This window comes from Miniopterus schreibersii, assembly GCF_964146895.1.
Source record: "Miniopterus schreibersii genome assembly, chromosome: 1".
NCBI classification, from domain to species: Eukaryota; Metazoa; Chordata; class Mammalia; order Chiroptera; family Miniopteridae; genus Miniopterus; species Miniopterus schreibersii.
The window spans coordinates 90239731-90266582 of record NC_138101.1 but is presented as its reverse complement, the minus strand read 5'-3'; the positions used below and the strand labels follow the sequence as shown (position 1 = coordinate 90266582).

Sequence of the window (26852 nt, the reverse complement as noted above, 5' to 3'; positions counted from 1 at the left end):
GGGGACAAGTTAGGACTGCAGAGCCTGAGTCTCCATCCCTCCTTTAGCTAGACAGCTCTAAGTCTCTGTTTTATATAATACAGTTTCATGAAGAAAAAATTTTTTTAAAGTTCTAGTCCTTGAAAGAAAATTGTTGAAGGTGTGAAAATCACTGATTTAGTCCAAGTCCCCAATTCTACATCAGAGTCAACAAAGGTTCAGAGAGATTATAGGTCGATCGCCCAAGGTCACGAAGCCAACCAGCTGCAGGCAGAAGCGGGCTCTGCGTCTCCCTCCTGAGCCTCGGGCTCCGTGGCAGCTGCTTCCTCACACTCAGGAGAGACACACGGGCTTTAAGCAGAACTCAGAGGAAACCAATGCGGGAACTTTGCCGTGTGGCTCAACAATGTTTCGGCAGGGGACGCGAAATAGCAGCTTTCTAACTAAACTGCACGTTTCAATGTCATGAATAAAAATCAAGGGACGGAAATTAGCATCACGTCTCCTCTTAGGAGCATCCGGGACACTCAGTTTATAAAGCGCAGGACAAGAAACGAAGGAGAAAGTCTTCAGTTAAACCGAACAAGCTGAAATGGAGGAAATTCTTCCTTAAAAGAACGATTCCTTCCCCCAAAAAACCTGGTTTACCAAACCCATCAAGACGTGAGTGATCCATGTTGTGGGTCCCCTGTAGCAGAATTTAAAACCCGCAGCAGGTCTCTGTAGCACCTAGCACGCTGCTGTCCCACTTTCTCATCCTCAGTTGGTGTGAACGACAGACACGCGCTAATTCCCACGGTGATTTAACCATCAGGAAGGGCAGGGCCCGCCTCCCTGCCTTCCTCCCACAGGAGGACCTGGGCTCTCTCCACCGGCCCCTAGAGCAGGGGTTTGCCTGGTGGGCGAGTCCGAGAGAAGGAACTGAGGTCACTTGCCTGCTCGGGGCTCTTCCTGGAGAAGCTGTGTCGCCCAAGGGCCAGCAGTGGGTCCCTGCACCTCCCGCTGAGCAGCCTCAGGGGATGCTCCGGGAACCCAGCGGGAGGGCGGCTGTCTGCCCGCAGCCCCTGCTCTCATCTCAGAGGGGAAGCGGGTGTCACTTGCCACCTTCCCACCACAGCTCCAAGAAAGGTGACTCCACAACCCTCACAGAAAGGTTTTCTTCTTCCCCGACTTCTACTTAATGTGCATTGTCCGGAACCCAACAAAGGCTCCCCTGCTCGACACACTAAGTGGTCCACACACCAGGCCCTCAAAGGTGGGCTTACTGGAACGCGCAGGAGAGGCAGGGTGGAGGGAGAACAGGGGCAGGCCCATAGCTGCAGCAGGCTGAACCCACAGCCCCAGCAAACCCAGTAGTTGCGGATGGGTTAAGGTGCAGCCCCCACACTGCAGACCAGCAGAGGGCAGCAGTCCAGCAGCATTCCTAGCCCCACCCCAAAATCCAGGTCCCTGCCCAGTTGCAGCAGACCAGTAGCAGCAGCAGAGACAAGTCTCCAGCCTCCTGGCCGCAGCACTGTGCTGCCAGTGGCCACGGGGAATGAGGCCGCAGCTCAGTGGGCTCACAAACTAGCTCCCCTCAACTGGCCACATCCCCCTGCCTGCCACGCTGGTGGTGCCCTGAGACCCAGGCAACCCGGATCCAGCACCAGCACCCACCACCCTGGTCAGCCTGCTGCCACCACTCCCATGTCCAAGGCTAAGCCTCCCACACCTTGAATCACTGCACCCCCCTCCCCAAGCTTAAGTAGCACAGTGAGAGAAAACAAATCCTGTGCTACAGCACCACCTACTGGAAAACTAAAGAAAGACCCCAAGTTATCAACCTGCTGAATTGTGGAAACCAAATGTCCCTAAATAAGAAAAGTGTTCACTACTTCAAATGCACCAGCAGAGAAACAACCCATTAAGCAGCATGGACCACCAAGGTAACGCTAACAAAGAAAGAAAATGACAGTTCTCCAGAAAGAAACTCAAAATAACGGCTGGTTGTGATACAAATGAGAGAGAAATCAAAATAGCAGTCATGAAGAAACTCAACAAGACAAAAGAAAACTCAAAAGGCAGTTCAATGAGCTCAGAAATAAAATGAATGAACAGAAGGAGTACTTTACCAAACAGGAGAAAACTATAGAATGAACCAAACAAATTCTGGAGCTTAAAGAACTCCATAAAGGAGATGAAGAATGGATATATTAATAACCATGATACACAATGAAGCCTAGTTGCTATTTCAAGACTCCCTATCATTGCCATCTTAGTCACCAGTCATTCAAGTGTTGGCAAGATATACAGACATAAGTGACCCTCATTTTAAAAATTCAAATATATCGGCAAACATACTGCTGCGAGAGATGTCTGAGATTTTGCTGCCTACGTTTTCTTCAAGGATTTTCATGGTTTCACAACTTAAGTCTTTTATCCATTTTGAGTTTATTCTTGTGTATGGTGTGAGTTGGTGGTCTAGCTTCTTTCTTTGCCTGTCCCTGTCCAATTTTCCCAGCACCATTTATTAAAGAGACTGTCCATTGTATGCTTTTGCCTCCTTTGTCAAATATTAATTGAGCATAAAGGCTTGGGTCCATTTCTGGATTCTCTGTTCTGTTCCACTGATCTATATGCCCGTTTTTGTGCCAGAACCAGGCTGTTTTGATTACAGTGGCTTTGTAGTATAACTTGGTATCTAGTATTGTGATCCCTCCAACTTTGTTCCTCTTTCTCAAGTTTGCCGTGGCTATTTAGGGTCCTTTTGGGTTCCATATAAATTTTTGGAGAGTTTGTTCTAGATCTGTGAAATATGTCACTGGTATTTTAATAGGGCTTGCACTGAATTTATGGATTGCTTTGGGTAGTATGGACATTTTAATGATGTTAATTCTGCCAACCCATGAACACAGTATATTCATTCTTCCAGTTGTTTATATCTTTCTCTATCTCTTTCTCTCTTTTTAACATATCCTTATTGATTTCACAGAGAGGAAGGGAGAGGAAGAGGGAGAGATAGAAACATCAATGATGAGACAGTTATCATTGATCGACTGCCTCCCTCACACCCCCTACTGGGGGTTGAGCCCACAACCCAGGCATGTGCCCTGACTGGGAATCGAACTGAGATCTCCTGGATCATAGGTCAATGCTCAAGTGCTGAGCCATGTCCAGCCAGGCCTCTATTTTTTTTATCGTCCTATAGTTTTCTGAGTACAGGTCTTTTACCTCCTAGGTTGTTTATTCCGAAGTATCTTAAGTTTTTTGTTGCAATGGTAAATGGAATTGCTTTTTAAATTTCCCTTTCTGAGAGTTCACTATTGGTGTATAAAAATGCCTCACACTGAGCCAGCGGAGCTCAGAGGTTGAGCATCGAACTATGATCCAGGAGATCGCAGTTCGATTCCCAGTCAGGGCACATGCCCAGGTTGTGGGCTTGATTCCCAGTGGGGGGCATGCAGGAGGCAGCTGATCAGTGACTCTCTCATCATTGATGTTTCTATCTCTCTCTCTCCTTCTACTCTTCCTCTCCCTGAAATCAATAAATACATATATATGTTAAAAGTGCCTCACACTGATCAGAATGTCTATCATCAACAAATCATTAAGTGACAAGTGTTGGTGAAGATGTGGAGAAAAGGGAATCTTAGTACACTGTTGCTAGAATGTAGACTGGAGCAGCCACTATAGAAAACAGTATGGAATTTCCTCAAAAAATTAAATATGGAACTGCCACTTGACCCAGTGATTCCACTTCTAGAAATATATCCTAAGAAACCCAAAACACCAATCAGAAAGAATTTATGCACCCTATGTGCATAACAGCTCAATTTACAATAGCTAAGATCTGGAAATTGCCCAAGTGCCCATCAGGAGATGAGTGGATAAAAAAGCTGTGGGACATTCACACCATGGAATACTATGCAGCTGTCATAAAGGAAGGATCTCTTACCCTTTGAGACAGCATGGAGGGACCTAGAGAGTATTATACTAAGTGAAATAAGCCAGTAAGAGAAAGACAAGTATCACATGATCTCACTCATATGTGGAATCTAATGAACAAAATAAACTGATAAACAAAATAGATCCAGAGACATACAAGTATAGAACAGACTGATGAATATCAGAGGGAGGTTGGGGGTCGGATAGTGGGGAGAGGGGAGAAATTAATCAAAGAACTTATATGCATATATGCATAATCCATGGACACACTCAACAGTGTAGAGAAGGCCTGGGGTGGGTGGGCCAGAGGGGCCCGATCCTGGGTGGAGGGGACCAGTGGGGGGGTAAAGGACATCTGCAATGCTTTCAATGATAAAGATAAATTTAAAAAGTAAATTAATTAAAAATTCATATATCTCCTTAATTTAACTATTTAGAAAATGTACAACTGCTCTGCAAGACATTTTATAAAAATTGAAATAAAAATGCTATAAGTAAAGTAGCAATTAAGAACATTCTCTCACATAAGATGACAAAAAATGTTCACTTAAAAACAGAAATTAATCCTTTTAGTATTACAAGATTATTTAATTCATAAAAAGGGTTCTTGAGGCAGGAGTCCCCAAGTTCTATTTTGTAGTAGAATTTCTAGAGGGTATAAAATTATTATCAGCATTTTCAACAAAAAGTGTCTCCGGGACTGGCATCGTGCCAGGAGTGCTGTGTAAAGATCTCTCCTGTTGCTTCTGCCTGAGAAGTTCATTTTTGACCTCTGCCATCCTCTCCTTAGTCCTGTGAAGATTGTAAACAACAAATGCTTAGTATTTTATTTTTCCCTAAGTGACCTGCATTTTTTTAAGTAGCCACAATAGTAAACGGAATTTCCCATTTTAACAATGAAAATGTGTTGGAGCAGGCCTTCTATATTCAAGTATAGGTTCTAAATTGTTCTAGAGAAGCACTATGTTTCTAGGGAGGGGGGAGGGGTTCCTCACTAACAAGTAATCCAAAGCAGGGAGGGGGGAGAAATGGCTGTGATGTGGGCGCTTCTCAGGTGACACTTGCTGCCTCCTGGAAGGACTGTACCTACAAGATTCTGGAGGATGCCCTTGGGCATATCTAGTGAACCACTTGAGAGGTTTTTTAAAATAATCCCTCAAAGACACTGTCAAGCATTTGCTTTCACCACCCCTGTACAATACACTCATTACCTTGGAGATTTTAAACATTTCCCATGGACGCATAATTTAGAGCAACAACCTCTATGGGAACAAGACAGCCTCGCTGGGGATCAAAATGAAGGAAAACAGCTCCAGAGGCGATCAGCTTGTAACACTGTTCCCAAGGCACCGGAGCTGGGAGCCGCCCTTTCTGTCTCCCCGCCCCCCCTCAGGGCTCCACCACATTCTTTTTAGCAACTGTGTCAATCATACCGCCCTTCACCCCTGCTCATCTTTCCCCATTTACCCTGCAGGCCTTTGAGCAGAAAAACTATAAAGGATAGTTTGTCTCGAGGTGGCCTCCAGTGATAATAACAAAGGTCACAGTGAAGAAAGTAAATTTACCCAGCGCCAGAATGTGCCCAGCACTTAACCCTTTCAGTTTAAGTTATTTTCCAAAAGTAGTTAAACTCATTAATATTTCTATTTAGAGTAATTACAACATGCAACTTTATAAAAATATCACTGTCTAAATTATAAAGCTTCAAAAACAGCTTAAAGACTAGTACATCATGTAGGTTAACTTAGGAAAATATTAAGGGGGGGAAAATAAAATGGGGAAGAGATGCAAACTGTCCTGGACAAACATTTGATAGACAAGTTCATTTACTAACATAATTTTCCAAAATTATACTACTTAATTAGCTTCCATTTCTACTAATCTCACGAACCTGGCTTGATAAAAATTATGCTTTAGAAACTAATTAATGAGGTAAATTTATTTTCTTTGATTTTGTGTTTTGACTTACTCGAGTAGTAGACTTGGCAGTGACTTTGTCCATTGGTTTTCTCTCTGGTGGAGTTGGTTATATTTTTCCAATTTGGGAAGTTCAGATTCCAGATCTTCAATTATGGGTTCCAACTCCCTTCTTAATGAAGCTTTACTATGTGGCTTTTGTTGAGGTAATGGATCCATCTGAAGCAAATAAGAAGGATACATTTTTTAAAAAAGTATAATTTGAATAATTATATTTGTTTCCTTTAATTTTGAGTCTATGACTCACAGAGCAGCTTTAAACATGAAACTAAGCTAGTTTAAAATATTATGTCAACTAAATTAAATCTAAATTATAAAAATAAAGTTAAATCTTTCTTTTTTATTTAAATTTTATATTGTTAACACTATTGTAGATGTCCCCCGTTTTCTGCCCCTTTGCCGCCTCTAACCAGCCCCCACCCCCCTCCCACCTTGGCCATCACCACAGTGTTGTCCGTGTCCATGGTCTATGCATAGATGTTCTTTAGCTAATCCCTTAACCTTCCTTTCTCCAGGCCCTCCGAACCCCCTCCCCTCTGACATCTGTCAGTCTTGTCCATTTATCCGTGCCTCTGGTTCTATTTTGTTCATCAGTTTATTTTGTTCATTAGATTCCACATATTAGTGACATCATATGGCATTTGTCTTTCTGACTTGCTCATTTCACTTAGCATAAAATCTTTCTTTTACTAGTACTCATGCATTCTGATAACTCAAAAAATAATAGAATCAATTTATTTTTAAAAATTGAACAACAGAACTTAATAATAGTATAATTTTTAAATCAAAATTTTTACTTTTCTTCCTTATAGTCTTGTTTTACATCAACTGGTCTTAAAAATAAAATGATCCTCTAGTAAAAATCATTCTGAATGGTCAATTTAGTGATAATAATGATGGAAATTAAAATACTGAAATGAGAAACATGCCACCTTCCTTCCTGAAATCTACAGAACAAATTGATATTAAGGGAAGTGGGGGAAACACATACAATGTCTATGTCCAAAGTGAAATTTGCAGTGAAATGAAATAAAGCACATTAAAGATCAAGAAATTAACCTGTAACAACAGATAGGCTTGTTTTAATTTTTTGTTTAAATGCTTTATTTCTCCCTCGCCAATCGTCTGTTCATACTGTTCTATTTTTTTTCTGAGCATTTTTGCTTTTTGTTTCCACTTCTGTTTTTTATCCTCTAGTTTTTCACATTTCTTTTGAATTGCTTTCACTGATGATAATGCCTGTTGAAGTGTATTTTCTTCATCCAGATGTGCACATGCTGAAGATGCAGGTTCCAGTATTGCTATGAAATCATCAGTCTGCGTGAATGAAATAATATAGTTTGGTTATGAAGCTGTGGACTGAGAATAGTCTTAATTCAACACCAGTTAATTCTAATAGTTTGAAATGAATTCAGTTGCAGTAAAATGTTATCCGTACTGTAGTACAGTCTTAGAATGTGGAACCTTGGATTACTCAGAATCAAGACCAAAGTTAAAACAACCAGGAGTCACAAACATATATTTACTGTCATCATATTTGCCACACAGAGTCTGCAGTTGATTTTATACTCTTTTTTCTGTGACTGTTTCATGTCTTTCCTCCACAAAATGACTATATGTCACCTCTTAGCAGAAAGTCTCTTACCTCTTCCCTCATCTTAACTCTTCATAATTTTTAAAGAAGTGCAGGGATATCATTTTGAGGTATTTAGGACTGAGTCAACAAATGCATCCCAAAATAAGACTTTCAAAATGAGACTCTAATTAATGAATCTTCTAAATATGGATTCTACAAACAGTTGATGCTCATTTGAATTCCATTCTAAGAAAAAATGATCCCATGGATTGCGGAGAAATCACATCTCCCACTGTAAAAGTTTAAGCGAGATGAGCCCTAAAAAAGTGGGGCTTAAATCAATAGTGAAATATTGAAATTCTTTGTTACGTCCCACAAAATAAGGGACCATACTAAACAAAAAGAATAGCACCGTCAACAACAAACCTGCTGGAATGTCAGTGATAGTGGGAGGAACAGCCTCCTTAGAGATGATGATTGTTTGCTAAGACAAGGCGAGTGAGGCAGTTACTGAAACATGTCTACAACTCCTTTGCACTTCTCCATGAAGCAGTGCTGGCCTTAGTCACTGGTTTCTAGTGAATAGAATGTGGTGGACCTGCTGTGTGACTTCTGTGTCTGGTGACACAGCTCCCATCTCACTCTCTCGGGAAGTTCACCCTGAGACCCGGCCACCCTGTTGTGAAGGATGAAGCAGCCCAGGCCGCGTAGTCAGTCCTCGTCTTGGTGGCAGCTGAGTCTGCCCCAGCTAATGTCCCAGCCAAAAGCCTGCTGCCACTGACAAACAGGTGAATGAATAGCCTTTACATGAGTCTAGTTCCCAGCTTCAAGTCACCCCAGCTGATGGCAAGTGGAAAAGAATTGAGCCGGCCTCACTGCAGATTTGCGAGCAAAGTAAATGCTGTTTTAAGACACAGGGTTTAGGGGTGGTTTATTAAGCATCAATAAATAACTGGCACAGATACTGATATTAAAAATGGAGTGCTGGCACACACATGAGGGGGAGTGCCTTTGAACAGGAGGTAGGTGGATCCAGAGATAATGTATAGAGGTGTGACAATGAAAACCAAAAGAGCCTCCAAGAAACAGTGAGTGGAGGCCTCATAGCCCTGAGGTGGCTGACAGCAAGCGCTTCTGGACAAGTGAGCAAAATGACACTGAAACAAGGATGACGGGATTCTCCCTAGGAAGCCGTGAAAGTGAAATGCACTAGGAAGATGAGCTAAAGGAAGACTATTAAATGGCAGAGAACCAGAACTTACCGGGTTCCAATATTCATTTCCCATTTAGAGCTTCTCCCACATGTCCAATGGTCAAATAATGCTAAAATACACACATGGCTTCTGGGTAACATCAAATCCAGGGTGTTCCAGGAAAGCATGGTCTAAGGATGAAGCCAAGACTTAGAAAACCCTTAAGACCTCAGAAAGACTTATGTGGTGCCTCAGATGCCTTTAAGGATTTCCAGAATGTGAAAGTTTTCATGGCACTGTCCTACAACACCTCCAGGAAGCCCAAGGTGAAGAGCTTACCTTAAAACAATGTGTGAGGGTGGCTTTTCTAATGATATGAACACCAATAAAATTCACAGGAAACTCAAAGCTTCTAAGAGAACTGTAGTAGCAAAACCCCTGCTTGCTCACTTGGACTAAAGGAGAACAAGACAGTGCACAATAAAAAGAGGCCTGTGGGCCTTAGACCTTCTACAGGGAGGAGGCGGGCTGAGAAAAGAGCTGTAAGCACAGGTCAGCTCTTAAAAGGGCTCAGGGAGAAGAGCCAAGGGCCCTGGAGAAGCAGTGCATGGTTAGGACAAGTCTTCCTCTCCTCAGTGAGGAAATAGAGAACATTATGAAATCGCTTTACATCTCAGTAGTAAAACCAATGCAGTGTCCATCAGCACCATTTACATACAATTTCCTTCTACCTTCCCTCAAGCTTGTTTGTAAGGGAAGGTAAGACCGACTCATCTTCATGTCACACCACAATGTTTCTCCATGAAAACAAATAGGCTTTACATTTTTGAGATTTCAAATTGAGACATTTCCAAAGAGGAGAGGGGACAAGCCAGGTGTGACCCTTCTCCTCCCTGGGCAGTGAAACCTGCCAGCGAGTCTATGAATTATGAGTCAATCACATGAAGTAGATGCCAAGGCAGCAGGTCTGTTACAGGGTTTAATGGAAATGAAGCGAAGCGGGAGACGCTGGGTTAGAGACTAAAGGTTGGAGTGGAGAGTAAAAGGAATGGGCGTTACCTTTGTGAGCCTACTTTCCCCTCCTGTCAGAGTCAGCAAACACAAGCTGGCCACGGGCTTTATCAGGAAGCAAAATATCTCCACGAAAGGAGCGTTAAAAGCATTCCACTACACTGACTTTTTATTATTACATAAAACACCTGGTAATATGCAAGATGACTGGGAAAGAGCACTCATAAAATTTGATTTGGGCCTAGCAGAAGGACAGACTTATCAATCAATGAATTAGAAGGGAGGATCCAAAAATTAACCCTCACATTATGGCCAAGTGCTTTTTGACGAGGGAGCCAAACAGTTAAATCAGACATGAATGGTCTTTTTTAACAAATTGTGCTGGGACAACTGGATATCCACATGCAAAAGAGTAAAATTAGATCTGTACCTCCTACCATACATAAAAATTAACTCAAAATGTAAAAGCTAAAACTATAAAACTCTTAGAAGAAAACATAGGTGTATATCTTCATGACAGGATTTGGGTATTTTTCTTAGATGTGAAACCAAAAGACAAAAATAGACTAACTGGACTTGGTCAAAATCAAAAGCTTCTGTGCTTTAAAAGACACCATCAAGAAAGTGAAAAGGGGAGCTATTGAATGGAAGAAATATTTGAAAATCCTTTATCTAATAAGGGATTTGTATCTAGGATATATACAGAACTCTTACAATTCAATAATAAAAAGACAATCCAATTAAAACTGGGTGAAGGGATCGAAAACACAGGCTTTCCAAGAAGATACACAGATGGATAGTCAGCATGTGAAAAGACGGTGGACATCACTAGTCACTAGAAAATCACAAATCAAAACCACAATAAGATGCCACTTCACACCCACCAGGATGGCTACAGTCAAAAGACAGGCAATGGCAAATGTTGGCAAGAATGCAAAGAAATAGGAACCCTCATACATTGTGAATGAAAATGCAAAATGGTGCAGCTACTTTGGAGAAAAGTCTGGCAGTTTCTCAAAAGTTAAATATATGATCTAGCAGATCCATTTATAAATATATTCCCAAAAGAATGAAAACTTGGATATGAATGCTCATAGCAGCATTATTAACAAAACCAAAAAGTGGAAACAACCCTAAAGGGCCATCAAATGATGAACAGATAAAAAAATGTAGTTGCTCCATGCAATGAAATGTTATTCAGCAATAAACAGAAACGCAGTACTAGTGATACATGTCGCAAAATAGATGTTCATTGAAAACATCATGCTAAATATAAAGGGCAGTCACAGAGGACCACATATTGTGTGATTCCACTGATATGAAATGTGCAGAATAGACAAAACTGGAGAGACTGAGCGGACAGTAGTGGTTCCTAGGGCTAGGAAGGGTGCGGAAGTGGAAACGGGCACAGGGTGGTTGCTAAAGGGCACAGGGTTACTTTTTAGGGTGATGCAAATGTTCTAAAATGGATTGTGATGATGACTGTATAACTCTTGGAATATAGGAAAATCCACTGAATTGTACACTTTAAATGAGTGAACTGCATGGTATGTTTATTATATCTCAATAAAGTCGTTGCCAAAAAAGATTTTAATTTGGTGCTGGTGCCTGGGGTCCAGTAATGGTATGCTTCTTGCCAGGGTTCAAGGCACAGAAGAATTAACAGTATGCCCTTTTTATAGAAAAGTGATAAAGAAAAAAGGCTGTCTTGTTCACTGATACCAAGTTCATACAATTAATAGAAAAATCTGTATTTCACTGCTCAAAGAATTGAATGATATGTATTTCCCCAAGGTAGGTGATTTTGGGGTCCCAAATCTGATTTACAATTACCTTCTGTTTTAACATATTAGTCCGAATTTCCATTTCAGTTAGATTTGGTTTTAAATCTTCAGGAAAACTAAGCTCTTCATTTTCATGTTCATTTAACTTCCTTTGTGTAATGTTTAAGAGTTCCTTCAATCTGCAGAAACGTACAAAATGAGTAAGTCCAATTCTTTAAGAGTAAATATTTGATAATTATTTGAACAGATACTATGTTCTATCATATAAAATAAATAAATCCATAAATTATGATCCTCTCATTTGTTCCAATCTAATATTGCTTGAAAGCATACTATCTAAATTGTAAATGTAAGGTGAAAAATATTCATGGCATATGTGATACAGAGTTAATATTGAAACTATGCAGAGTTCTTATAATTAAGTTATTATTAATATTCATGTTAGTATGTCAATATAAAACATGAAACTATTATTAAATATCAACTATAAACCAGAGATCAGTTTCCAAAGTGAAGTAGAAAAGCATAATTACAAGTGAATGTTTTGAAGAGACACAAAAATACCTTTTGGTACCTCCTGACGACAATCTACGAGAAGAAAGGTCCCAACAAAACATCAAGGAGCTCATTCAAAATAGAAAGAGAAGCAGGAGAGAAACATCTTTGAAGTCTGACTTGAAGGCAGAATTAGAAAGGGGCAGGGCTTTAGAAGAAGAGAAGTCAGAGAGAGCATGTGTAGCAGTCTCTTCAAGGCAGTTTTAAGAAGATATCTTTGCTCGCACAACATTAACAAAATGAAAGGGATACAAAGCAGTGTAGAGAAAGATAGTGAAATGAGGGGAAAACACTGGTGAGGATCAGAGAACAAACTTAAGTGCTCGGCAAATAAACAGAAAGGAAGCCATGTGGGGATTCCCAGACACTGGGGAAAATCCCATTATTTTTCACTAGTGGTAAAAACATGATTATACAACTTCTTTAAGTCATACAGACAGTTTTGTATGTGTGATATATTTTATAACTAAAAAAGGAGAAAGAAACATAAGCCAAATCAAGAGAATTTTTGATGTTGTTAAACAATGACACAGGGAGGCTTTTAGGTATTAAACTATTTGAATGCTGAAGGGAAAGCACACTCACGACTGAAAGTAGGAAAGGCCACCAGAGAGCAAAGACATCTTGCAGAAGTAAAAATTCAAGGTAGACATGAAAAGTGCAGTCGACAAGATATGCAAAATGCATCCTCATTATTGTTTTAGGAACCACTAAAGAGTAAGTAGAGCCCAGCCGGGTGTGGCTCAGCGGTTGAGCATCGACCTAGGATCCAGGAGATCGTGATTCAATTCCCAGTCAGGACACATGCCCAGGTTGTGGGCTCGATCCCCAGTCAGGGGCGTGCAGGAGGCAGCGGACCAATGACTCTCTCATCATTGACGTTTCTGTCTCTCTCTCTCCCCCTCCCTTCCTCTCTCTGAAATCAATAAAGATGTATTTCAAGAAAAAAAAAAGTATAGTATTTTGGCCCTCAAAGCAGTTTCAGATTGTGCTGTGAGTTTCTCAAGTAAATTTTTAAATAGGATAATTTGTTTAATTATGAAAATTACACATAGGAAATAAATTTGGATTTTGGTTTTAATAAAGTAAGTGGCAGTTAAATCTTAATTGAAGGTGGAAATGGTCTGAAATATTAAAACCTTACCTAGTGAACTCTTTCTCCAGTTCACCCATCTTCTTTAATCCTTCACGCAGGCAAGACTGCAGGAAGAATTTTAACTCAGTCCATTCCCTTATCTGTTTCTTTTCATGCTGAATCTGTGAAAAACATTTTTAAAGTGAATTATTTTTAAAAATCTAAACACTCACTCTTCTTTCTTAAAAATATGATTTCTCATGAGTTCATGAATAATATGTGTAGACAGGTTTATAAAACATAGTAGACAGGTTTATAAAATCTAGTTTATAAACCTGGTGCTTATAAGGACAGATTTGAAAAATAATGACCTCTTACAGCAGCTTAAATTGACTTTACGGTTTCACCATTTTTTGGTCTGGAATTTAAATTGCCAAAATTTGCTAAAACAGAGGTTTTGACATATAAAATACTAAGTCTTAAAAAAACCCCAAACTTTAAGAGAATGGCTATATTGACATTTTAGTTTCTAAAGCTGTCCTAGAAACATTTTCATTAATAATTGAACATATTCCAGGTTTTATTAAATTGAATCTTACTAAGATAATCTTTGAAAAATTCCCATGCAAATCTGACTTTAGGATGAGATGCTCTCATTCTCTGTAAGCTTCTGCCGTAAGTTTCAATCTCTCCTTCTCTGTTAAACACTTTCTCTTTAAACAAAGTTTGTCTTCTCTATATTGAATAAAATCATAGCTTTTACTTGATCCTTGTAGCTTTTCCCATCATCCTGTTCCCCTCTTCCACTCAATGCTAGCATCTTTAATGCGGGCTCACCCCCAGGCTCCTGCTCTCCCCACTCCTCTCCTTTTACAGGAGAATCCACTCCAGCCCTGTAACTGCCCCAAGCACTTCCTGAGGCTCCTTTAGGCCCTGTGCTGCTTTACTTCCCACAGCTACTGGGAACAAGGGCCACACCCCACCCTCTGGGCCTCCAACCCCAATTCCTTTCTACATGATGGACAGTCCTCGACTCTTTCTATTCCTTTTTAATTTAGTTTTACTCTTTATTTATTTTTTGTTTGTTTGGAACAAAGTGGTAGCACGTTTATTTGTCTTCACCCTGTTGAATGCCATGAGCTAGAGCTACACTGAAGTTGAGGGGAGATATAACAAGTTTAAGAAACTCAATACCTGGCTTTATAATTCAATGGTCTTTGTTTATAGCAACACATTAAACTAAAGATATGCGCTAGAGACTGTATACTTAGCACATGAAAATCAGTATATAATCAATACAACAGAAATTATGAGGAATTCCTAAGAGACAGAAAGCTGACAGGCTCAAAGCTGATAGGCTCGAATCGCAGACACATGCACAAGAGGAGGGCTCTGAAGGAGGAACTGGGGGAGCTCAGTCAAGCAGCGGAGAGACAGTGCTCACCTAAGACAATCTTTTTATTTAACCTTTTTTTATAGAAAATTTCTAACACAAACAAAAGAAGATAGAATATTATATTTACCCTCCAGAGGTTCATCACCCAGCTTCACACTTTTCTTTTTTATTACTTTTTATTCTTTTTCTACCTCACTTTTTTTTTTCTTTCCATCACCACGTATCCCCTCTATGCCCCCTTCCACCTCCCCCAATCCCCTCACAGCCCTGCAATTGCCACCCTGTTGTCCGTGTCCATGAGTTCTCTCTAGCTGTTTTCTTTTTCGCTCCATCCCTACACCCCCCTCCAACACCACCAACACCATCAGCAGACAAGTACCATATGATTTCACTCATAGCTGGAATTTAATGAACTGAACTACTAAGCAAAACAGAGACAGACTTATAGATAGAGAGCAGTCTATTCCTTTCCTAAAATTCAGAGTTCCTTAAATCTCAACACTTCAGACCAGATTCCCTCAACATTTCCAGCCCTGACCCCTTTGCTGAGCTCATCTGTACTTCTCTTCCTCCCTTCTAGCTCCTCATAGACAATACCCTGAACCACACACTCATAAACCATGATGTGACAGGTCACCTATGTAGATAGCTAATCTTGTACGTTTTATGTTGATTCTTATTGGTGTTACTTTGAGTGTGCTAGTGTTCTGTTCTGATCTTGGGGGCACCTTTGTTAACCAGCATTCTCTGTCTTGATTTTTCTCTTAAAATGCAAATGTTCTTCACGAGCATCAGATTATCAATTATTTGCCTTTAAAAAATAATAATTTCCTATTCCATAGAGACCTGACCTAGGGAAGTCTTCTGACATTCCTTTCACATGCATACTCAACTATATTGTTTGAAGACTTGAGAAAGCTAGAGCTATCTTCTTGCCAATTCAGACTCTTCACCTCAACACTGTGTTGATCAAATATCTGGGTTTGAATCCCAAGTCTATCGGTGATATAAAGTATTTAATTTTATTCTAACAATAGTTAAGCTCAAATATTTCCAACTTATATGACTATATCATATAATATCATATACCCATATCATATAATATACATCACGGACAAATTTATACTTAGAAACACAAGGCTATCTCTCATGAGAAAAATTAAAACAATGTAAAATTAAGGGCTAAATTCTCCTGTACAGAAGAGATGACAAGTGCTTAAAAGAATGAGGTCAATGAGAGTTCGAACAGTCAGAGATCACTTCATGGAAAAGGAGAGATTGGGAGCCAGGTCCAGATAGATGTAGGAATAAGCAAGAGGAATAGAAACTGAAAACACAGAATGGACAGCATGAGTAACAGCAGAAAGATGCTGACATCAGCCCAATTATCTCAGAGGATAAAGTCCAATGGCAAAGAAATAAAAACATATGTTCACACAATGACTTGTACACTAATCTTCACAGTAGAATTATTAACAGCCAAAAAGTGAAAACAACACAAAGTGCCTTCAACTGATGAATGGATAAATGGTTGAGCCACACAATGAAGTATTGTTCAGCAATAAAAAGAAATAAAATATTGATATGTGCTATAATGAGGGTGAACCTTTAAAATATTACATGAAATGAAAGAAGCCCATCACAAAGGACTGCAACTTGTGTGCTTACATATACATGAAATATCCAGAATAGACAAGTCAACAGAGAAAAAGTAGCCTGGTGGTAGCCTGGTGCAGGGCGAGATGAGAAGCTGGTAGTGACAGCTAAGAGATGTGGAGTTTGTTTTTGGAGTGATAAAAATATTCCATAATTGATGGAGATGATAGATGCACAACTCTCTGGATATGTTTAAAAGTATTGATTTGTACCATTTAAATGGGCAAATTATATATGTAAATTATATCAATACAGCTTTTGTCAAAAAAATCCAATGGTTGATCTAGATTTAATTTTCTTAATTGTCTGACGATTTCCATGCTTTCATAATATTCTGAGAGGAAATGAAGGATATGCCTACTTCAACCAGTTTGTATAATGACTTTCCCGTACAACTTATTTCAAAATCTGTAAAATAAATACAGATTCTCTATCTATTCACTAAAATGAAGGTAAGAACTAAAACAATTTTCTGGAACATCCCATTAAGCATTATCCTTTGATTTTATCTCGCTGCCTCATCATGATAATGGAGATATCACTAAAAATATTGTTTAGTAGAAAGAAAAAAAAGCCCCTTGACTTCTATGAAAAACACTGCATAATTCTCAACTTTCCTAAGGGTAAATATTATAAGAAAAAACACAAAACACAAATGGCAGGATAAAAGCCAGTGTTTAAGAAATAAGTGCACTATAAAGATAATAAAATTATAATAAATTAATTACAATAAAAATAGAAAAGAAAGCTGACCATGAAAAGTAGTACCCTAAAACACTCTATATTGTTTAACCAGCTGTAGATGAACTGATGATATGTTAAATTTCATACATACTTGACTTCTGCTTTCATCTAATTCTTGCTTTAACTTCTTTTTCTCATCTTCTAAATTCATACGAGAGGGTGATTCAACCTTCTGTGAAGCCTCTAACATAGATAGTTTATTTTTGGTATCAGCCAGGTCTTGTTGAAGTTGTCTCACCACTGCCTAGTAAGATATTTCCGTTACTGGTTTTAGAAATCACATTTTAATTAAATTATGTTAATAATTATAACTTCACATACAGGATAGGGCTAAAGGTTACAGCTGTGAGTACATGAAACACAGTTTACTTTTGTATTGTTATTTACTAATTACTGCATTACTCTCCATACGAACAACTGTAAACCTACTTTTGCCCACCCTGGATGTACTTAGAGTCACATATTATTAACATAATATGTAACTGGGAAATATCACCACATACATCAATTCGCCTTCTTTTCCTCATAATGGACAGATTCCTGTTTGCTTAATCAGGTTAAAGACACAGAAATGTAATCCTCCTGCCTAATCAGTATTAGGTTACTTAGACATCTGATTCAGCCCCTCTCTCAAGCCCTGACCCTCTTCATGAATCTCAAAGCTTTACAATCTACTGACGTCCCAAAGAGAAATGGGTATGTAGGTGGATCAAGTGGTAGTAAGTTCAACATTGTGGAACATTTTTCTCTTTTTATTTATTTATTTTTTAACCAGAGGCTTCAATTAACTTCAGAGCTCCTCACACATTCAATCCCTTGCTCAAATTCTTCCAATAGATTCCCATCATAATAGAAAGTGAAGTCATTCCAATGGCCTTCGAGGCCCTAGGTAACCCGCCCTTGCCCTCTCTCCCTGCTACACATAAATCCTGCCACCGTCACTAGTCTGAAACGGAGATCCAATGTCAAATTAAGAAATCACAGAGAGTTACAACTCTCTCTGTATTGGACAAACTTATTTCCAAATGATAGTAATTAGGCCTTGCCATGAGAAACATGATCCAATCACTTGTAAAAATATTCAAAGAAAATTGTAAATAGTAGTGGAAAGTATAAATTTGCTAAAACTCATCACATTTGTCCCAAATTATGATTTAATGAAAAGTAGATGCCTTTAAATGAGCTGAAGGGTCTCATGAATATATTACTTGAGACTGAAATATTCCAAATTTAATTCGAATTCAAAATAACATTATACCAACTAAAATGTATATAAGAAGCCACTGAAGGAAAGGTACTATGATACAGCATCTGCACTTCAGTTCATCTGGAAAATCTGAAATAGTGTCAAGATAATCCACTTAATTGAATCTTAATTTCAAAATACTCATTTTAGGTATGAACATTTCCATTTATCTGCTTGCTAAAGGTATTAAGACGTGGTGACAGAAAGATTAAAATTATTATTGTATCAGTATAAGACTAAATTTTAATATCAATCTATATCTATTAACAATCTATGGCTTAACCTCTTAAAATTTCATAGGCAACACAAAGTCTTTACTCAAAACAAAGCACCTCTCAGACCTAATGTTCAGTTGCTGGATACAATGTCTTTTAAGCTGATGGAGCAAACACATTTATAATCTATATATTTTTAATATTCAACTAGATTCACATTTAACCATCATCAAATATTACTCTGAATTTTCTTTTAGGAAATTGGAAAACTATTTATCTGTCTGGATACTTACACGTTTTTCTGCTTTATCATTTTCATACTTATATATTCTTTCTTTTAAATGATGCCATTCATTGGTTAACTCCTTATTTCGGTCCTGTTCAGCACGAAATGTTTTTCTCATCTCCTGAAGCTGATCTAGGATATTAACAACTGTCTTTTCTTCACTGTCAGCTTTGCTGTGAGCATCATCCAGCTGCTGTCGAAGCAACATATTTTCACTTTGTAGTTGACATAACTTCTCCCTTAAGGATTCCTGCTCTGCAATGTATTTATTCACTTTACATTGTTCACTTTGATACACATGTTCAGTTTCTGTCTTTTGGCCCTTTGTTTTGCTTAGGTCTCCTTCTGCGCCTTTTAAAATCAAGGTCCTTTCTCTGGGAGCATCTCTTGTGTGATGAAGCTCAATTTCTAGGCTACTGAACTTACTTTCAGGTTTAGAAAGTTGTTGAGAAAGAATCTCATTGCTTTTCTTAAGGTCAGACATGTCAAAATTCATTTTGTCCTGGAAACAAAACCATTCATCTCTTATTCTCTGGAAAGCAAGTTGTAGGTCTTTCTTTGATGTCTGACATTGTTCACGATCCTGTAGAGCAGTAGCCAGTCTAGGTCGGTATGATTCAACTTCTGCTTCCAGTCTTTCTCTGTTTTGTTTTTCATTCTCCAGTTCAGAGTTGAGCGTTGCATTCTGAGCTGTCAGAGCCTCAAGCTGTCCATGATATTGAAATATTGTTTTTGTTAATGTTTCTTCATTCAGTTTTATTGTCTTCTGAAGATGGTCATTCTTTTCTTTGGCAATTGCAATGTCCTTCAAACATTTCTTTTCCATTTCCCGGTTCTGATTTTTTACTGCATCTATTTCCATTCTTAGAGCAGCAATTTCATCCTGCAACTTGTGAATTTCAGGCAACAGGCTTTCTTCTCTTTCATACCTATCAGAAACCTAAGTAAAACAAAGGAGACTTGTAGCTAACACTCATTGAAATGACATATCATGATAGCCTCTGAAATTAAAGGATAACCTATATGTTTATATAAAATAAGGCTGCAATAAGTGGATATCCCTCTGAAAAAAAAATAGAGTTGGATCCAACCTCTAACTTGAGATAAGCATAAATACTCCAAAGTTCAAAAATTTAATAAGATGATGAATTTTTTAAAGTGAAAAAGAAATCACAAGAGAATTTTTAAGACTCTCAGTACTGGAAAGGGCTTTCTCGGAGTCACCTCAGAACAAGAATGTATTATATAAAAGATTAATAACTCTACACTTAAAATTTGAGTTTACAGTCTGAACATATGGCTACCCCACAGTAAGAGTGTTCATCTTGTACATATTAAGATACACTAAATTTCCTAAAATTCTTTTTCCCCCCAAAATATCTCTTAGGTATTCTACTTTTCCAGTACTTTCAAAGTCAGCTATAAAAACTACCTCCACTAATAACTGATAACCTAGGCTTTGTCCTAAGCACTTCTGCATCTATCAGTGAACCCATTCATTTATCACAATCTAGAATGGAGAGGTGAAAAAGATAAGCAAGTTCAGGTTCTTCCCCAGGTGCGCAGACTCCACAGGTTGTGCTCTGGCACCACCCACAGTTCTTCTCTAGTGTGAATACAGAAACACTAAAGAAGCCTCATCTATCAAAGTACAAATGGTGAATAGGATAAAATTTATAGAGCTCTTCTTAGAAAAGGCTGAAATTTTTTGTTGTTACAATAACTTTTATTTCTTGTTCATGATGTTTAAAGTAGTAATAAATGTAAAATGGGGGGAAGTACACTAAACTACTTTACCAGGAATAAAATACTTACCGATAAATTATCAGGTGAACTTTTACCTCTGTTTCTCAAGGCCAGGATCTCTGCTTTCGACGTGTCCATGTTAAGCCTTTGTACATCTTGCTGTAATGCTTCATTTACACATCCTGTAGATGTTCCGACACTGTAGGGGTCAGAGGAACTCCATTCTTCTATTTCAGATTCCACGCTTTTATAGTTACTAGCACTGCAATGATCTGCATATAATGGCTTCTGCAAGAAGTCTTGATTTTGCTTTGATTCCTTATAAGTATTTGTAACAGCATAAGTATCATGCCTTTTCATTTGAATCATGTGTTTTTTTTCACTGTGGCTGGCAATCTGCAAATCAAGATGACTTTTTAGACCACTAGACTGAGGAGTATGACTGACTCCTAATTTCCAATTAGTGGTATTTGCGTTCATATTTTTTGTCTTCTGCATATCAAACTCTTGGTCTTCTTTCACTTTGGATGTAACTACTGGGTTCTTTACTTTGATATTTTCTGTATCACTACAAAAACGCTCTTCATTTTTGTTTAAAACATGTTCAGTGTCAGGTTTGTGATCATTTTCAGAGTGTAATTCCTTTTCGCTTAAACAAAGCTCAGAAGATGACCAGGGAGAGTCTTCCGGGGGCCCAGAGCATGAATGAGATGGAAACACATTTTTGAGGGTGGGTTCTTCTCCTCCAGGAAATGTCTGGAATACTTCAGAGAGAGGCATTCCAAATGCATCTTTTCCCCCACAGTCAAGTACTTTATTTGTCAGAAAAGAAGGCATTTGTTTTACACTTGCTCCTTTTTTAGAGTTATGGAGGGGCCCTTCCTCAGGACACTCACTAGTGTCTTTTTCACAAAATTCATGACGCTTCTGCTTTAACTCATCACTGGTAAGTTGTAAATTCTTCCTCTGTTTGAATTTCCCATGTTTAACCCACATTTCCTCATCCTTTTGCACAGAAGGATGTCCTGAATATGCAAAAGTATACTCTCTGTCACATGCCCTATTTATTTCTGAGTCTTGAGACATTTTTTCCAGATGCAAAGTTGTAAGGTGAATTTGCTTGCTTTGGTTTTCTGCTGTCTTTGCTGTAGGGATATACATTTTTGAAATAGCTTCACCCTTAAGTAATCAAGTATAGACAAAGGAAAATTAGAATATAATTAAAATTTAACTTTTAGAATTCTTAATCTATAGTTAGCTACTCCTAAATCACTGGATTTTAACTGAGAAGTAAATATTTACTGGCCTTGGTCTAAATTAAAAGAAAAACATGAACCCTCAAACTTAATTTTGTCACAATTCATTAGATGTTAAATCTATCAAAAATAAATTAGTAGCTGTATTTTTATGCTAAAAGGCTTCCTCACTTAAAATATTTCACCTCCCCATAACCTCAACAGTGAGCCCCTGCACCACATTTCACCTAACGATATCCTCAATAGTGAGCCCCTGCACTGCATTTCAGAATTTTGTTAGAGCTGATCTAAGATGGAGCCAAAGGAGCTAAGAGTTACATTCACCTCCTCCCTGGACCGAACTGGAATTACTACTAAGGTACATAACTACCAAACTGAATAAGCAACTGAAGACTAGCTGAACATTACTCTTGTAACCAAGAACTACAGAAGAACCCTCAGCTAGACTGGTAGAAAGGGCAGAGATTCAAAAAGGGCTGGCCTTGCACCCACTTGTGGTGGTTGAGAATGCTGAGGGGTATCTCAGCTGCAAAGTTCCCCCCTGAGGATCATGGGGTCTCAACCTACACTGGGGTCCCCAACCTTGGGCACCAGAGGTGGGAAGAAGAGCCCACATAATATCTGGCTCTGAAAAGCAGCAAGGATTCTGTCCTCCAGGAAGAAATGGGAGTCTGCTGGAAAGACAGGAACCCTCTTAGAGGGCCAGCACACAAGTCTTATTCCAAACACTCACTCTGGGACTATGAAGAAAGGGTGTCTCAGAGTGGAATGGAGTCATGCGAGGAGAAACTGCTTTGAATGGCTCTGGGAAGAGAGCTGAAGTTATGACCTCTGGGTCCCTTCCCTGTGCTGAGCTTCTCTCCCAGAGTGCCCAAAGATGCCATCATTCCTGGGTCAAGCACTCCCTTCATTAGAGCATCAACATGGGGAATCTACTAGCCCCACTGTCCTCACTCCTTGTTCTCTACCCTATGGAGCAACACACTACAAAGGAGTCAGCTGCCTGGGCCTATTATGTAGACTTCATGGAGGTCTCTTGAGGTGGTCTGGTGGACTTAAGGGGTGTCAGAGACGGAGTTGTGTAACTTTGGGGTGGGGGCCATTTTTAAAAATCCCTTGCAGGTCTAACTAAGGCCACCATTCTGATGAAGAGCCCTCCCTTCACACAGCCAAATCTTGGCTTTCTGGGGCCTGATGAATTCTGCTGGCTTTTACTCTAATGATTCCCTGAGGCCTCACCCAACCCAGCCACAAAGGTCCATGGATACCCCATGGGTGGTAGCTGGCAATGGTGTATCCTGGAACTATTGCTGAGTAGCCTAACACCCAGTAATGAAGCTGACTTTGAATCTGTATCAATCTGGTGAACACCACTCTCACCTACCTGATGACTCACTTACCTCATGCAACTCACATACCAACAGGAGCTCCTTCAGTGACTGACCACAACAGAAAGCTGGCAGGCAGAGGTGGACCTCAGAGTGACTTGGGCTTTTTGCTCACCTGGCCCACGGGCTTGGTGCTGGTGGCAAGAGGCCTTGGTGTGCAGCTTGGCCCCCCCTAGGCACACCCAGGCACAACAGAGGCGGTCACAAACCCTGACTGCTTTGTAACTCCACACAGGTAGCCCAAGGGAAATCACTGGCAGAACCTGACTTGCACCAGAGTCCCTCCCAAGAGGGCCAAGTACCAGTACATGTGGTAGGGGGCTTCAGAGCATAATCCAATTAACTCCATGAGAGTGACGACCAAAGATTTCTGCAGGCACCAGACCATGCTGGCGTGAATTACTCAACATGGCATCAGCTTTCACACTGCAACACAGTGCATACTGTGGTCAGCCAACCTGAGGATCAACCCCATCCATGAACAGGCCATTAACAATCAAGATTCTACAAAAGGAGGGCTCACATAACACACACAAGTGACTTTCCTGGAGCACCTAGCTCAGGTGATCAGAAAGATTGTGCCACTGAGCTGCATAAGACACCTAATACATAAGGTTATTATACTAAGACTGGGGGGCATAGCAGATCCACCCAGTACACAGAAACAAATATGGAGAGGCAGCCAAAATGGGGAAACAAAGAAACATGCCCCAAATGAAAGAACAAGAAAAATCCACCAAAAAAGAACTAAATGAAATGGAGGCAAGATATGCACCAGATACAGAGTTCAAGAACATGGTTACAAAGATACTCAAGGAACATAGTGAGAACTTCAATAAAGAAATAGCAAGTATAGCCTGGCCAGTGTGGTTCAGAGGTTGAGCATCAGCCTATGGTCCAGGAGATTGTGGTTCAATTCCCAGTCAGGGCACATTCCCAGCTTGTGAGCTCGATCCTCAGTGGGGGGTCATGCAGGAGGCAGCAGATCAATGATTCTCTCATCATTGATGTTTCTCTCTCTCTCTCTTACTCTCTCTGAAATAGAGACATGTTTAAAAAAAGAGAGAGATAGCAAGTATAAAAAAGGACAAAGACATCATATAAAAGAAGCAGTCAGAAATGAAGAACACACTAGAAGAAATCAACAGCAAATTAGATGAAAAAGGAAATAGAATCATTGATTTAGAAGACAAGGTAGCAGGAAACACCCAATTAGAGCAGCAAAGTAAATAAATAAATAAATAAATAAATAAATAAATAAATAATAAATAAATAAAAATTATTTTAGAGGCTAGTTTAACAGACTTCTGGGACAACACAAAGCATAGCAATATTCACATTATAGGGATTCCAGAAGGAGAAGAGAGAGAGCAAACAATTGAGACCCTATATGAATAAATAATGACTGAAAACTTTTCTGACCTGGTGAGGAAGAAAGACACACAAGTGCAGGATGCAAAGAGAGTCCCAAGCAAGATGAACACAAAAAGGCTCACACTAAGACACTTCAAAATTAAAATGGCTAAGTTTAAAGACAAAGAGAGAATCTTAAAAGCAGCAAGAGGAAAACAGATAGCTACCTACAAGGGAGCCCACATAGGGCTGTCTGATGCATTCTCCACAGAAACATTTCAGGTTGGTAGGTATTGGCACAAAATATTCAAAGTAATGAACAACAAGAACCTACAACTAAGACTACTCTACCCAGCAAGGCTATCATTTAAAATTGAAGGAGAAAAAAAGAGCTTCCCAGGTAAGCTAAAGGAGTTCATCACCAACAAACCAGTATTAGAGGAAATATTAAAGGGACTTTTATACAAAGAATATGAAAAACGGAGGGGACATAATTATAAAGAATAAAATAGGAATAAGGGTGTACCTATCAATAATCGCTTTAAATGTAAATGGCTTCAATGCTCCAATCAAAAGACATGGAGTAGATGAATGGATAAGAAAACAAGATCCCACCCAGCTGCGCTTGGCTCAGCGCTTGTGCATTGACCTAGGATCCAGAAGATCACTGTTCAATTCCTGGTCAGGACACATGCCCAGGTTGTGGGCTCTATCCCCAGTCGGGGGTGAGCAGGAGGCAAGCCATCCAATGACTCTCTAATTATTGATGTTTCTATCTCTCTCTCTCCCTCTCCCTTCCTCTCTGAAATCAATAAAGATATATTTTAAAAATAGAAAAAAGATCCCTACCTTTGCTGTCTACAATACACCACCTCAGCGAAAGATACACACACACTGAAAATAAAGGGATGAAAACAGATATTTCCTGAAAATGCAAACAAAAAGGGCCCTGGCCAAGTAGCTCAGTTGGCCGCCCCGATACGCCAAGTGTGTGGGTTCAATCTCGCATCAGGGCACATACAAGAAGCAACCAATGAATGCATAAATTAGTGGAACAACAAATCAATGTTTCTCTTTCTCTCTCTATCTCTCAAGTCAATAAATTAAAACATTAATTTAAAAAATTTTCAAATGCAAACAAAAAAGGCTGGGATAGCAATACTTATATCAGACAAAATAGAATTTAAAACTAAGGCTACAACAAGAGACAAAGAAGGTCATTACATAATGATAATGGGATCAATCCAATAAGAAGAAATAACCCTTGTAAACATATATGCACCCACCATAGGAGCACCTAAATATATAAAGCAAATATTGATAGAATCGTAGTTGGGGAGTTTAATACCCCATTGACATCAACACTGAGATCTTCCAATATATATATATATATAACAATCAAAACCACAGGGTATATATTTTTTTCAAGTGCACATAAAACATTTTCCAGGATAGACCACATGTTAGAGCATAAAACAAGCCTCAATAAATTTAATAAGATTGAAATCATTTTACACATCTTCTCCAACCACAATGGTATGAAACTAGAAATCAATGGCAAACAAAACAAAAACAAAACACCACACAAACACATAAAAGCTAAATAACATGTTACTAAACAGTGAATGGGTTAACAATGAGATCAAGGACGAAATCAAAAGATACCTTGAGACAAATTAAATGGTAAGAGACCACCCAAAATCTATGGGACACAGTGAAAGCAGTCCTAAGAGGGAAGTTCATAGCAATACAGGTTTACCTCTAGAAACAAGAAACCTCAAATTAACAATGTAAACTTTCACCGGAAGACATGTTTTAAATGAGCCCATCAGATTGTTTTAAAATGTGTGACGTGGCCTTAATTTGATCGACTGATTGATTGTTGTTATGACAGTATTCTATTTTTAGTGAGTCAAGTTCACCAAAGATAAAATTAACAATTTTAAAGTGAAAAATATAGTAGCACTTGGTACATTTACAATGTTGTACAATGATCACCTCTGTCTAGTTTCAAAACTTTTCATCAGTCCACAAGGAAACCCCATTCCCATGAAACAATAGCTCCCCATCCCCCCTATTGCTGGCTCTGGCAACCACTTGTCTGATTTCTGTCTCCATAGCATCACTTATTGTAGAAATTGCATGTAAAAGAAATCACACAATAAAACAGAAAAATTTTCTGCTTTGGCTGGTGTGGCTCGGTTAGTTGGACCATCATCCCATGCACCGAAGGGTCATGGGTTCAATTCACAGTCAGGGCACATACCCAGGTTGCCAGTTCAACCCCAGTTGAGGTACAGTAGGGTGAGAGTCTCTTGATTTTTCTTTCTAACCCTTCCTCTCGCTCTAAAATCAATTAAAAATATATATATACCCTTGGTTGAGGATTTAAAAATAAAAAGCCTAATTTTCTGTTACAAACCTAAAGGTAGTCCACTATAAAATTTTAAGAGTAAGTGCCATGCAAAATTAAATTGAGGGCAGGAAAATTC

The 26852-nt window shown here is 39.2% G+C and overlaps 1 protein-coding gene across 1 annotated transcript; it reads right to left on the bottom strand.

Annotated features, from left to right (window-relative positions):
- Positions 1–7053: 7053 nt before the first annotated feature.
- LOC308557874 (putative coiled-coil domain-containing protein 144C) lies at positions 7054–21543 on the bottom strand. The gene is made up of 7 exons (XM_081138786.1): positions 20433–21543; positions 18625–19557; positions 16962–17114; positions 13144–13256; positions 11494–11623; positions 8719–8840; positions 7054–7197 (listed from the first exon to the last, which is right to left on the bottom strand). Exons 1-7 carry the CDS (start codon positions 21522–21524, stop codon positions 7182–7184), a joined length of 2559 nt encoding a protein of 852 aa, XP_080994912.1. The 5' UTR covers positions 21525–21543; the 3' UTR covers positions 7054–7181.
- Positions 21544–26852: the final 5309 nt, after the last annotated feature.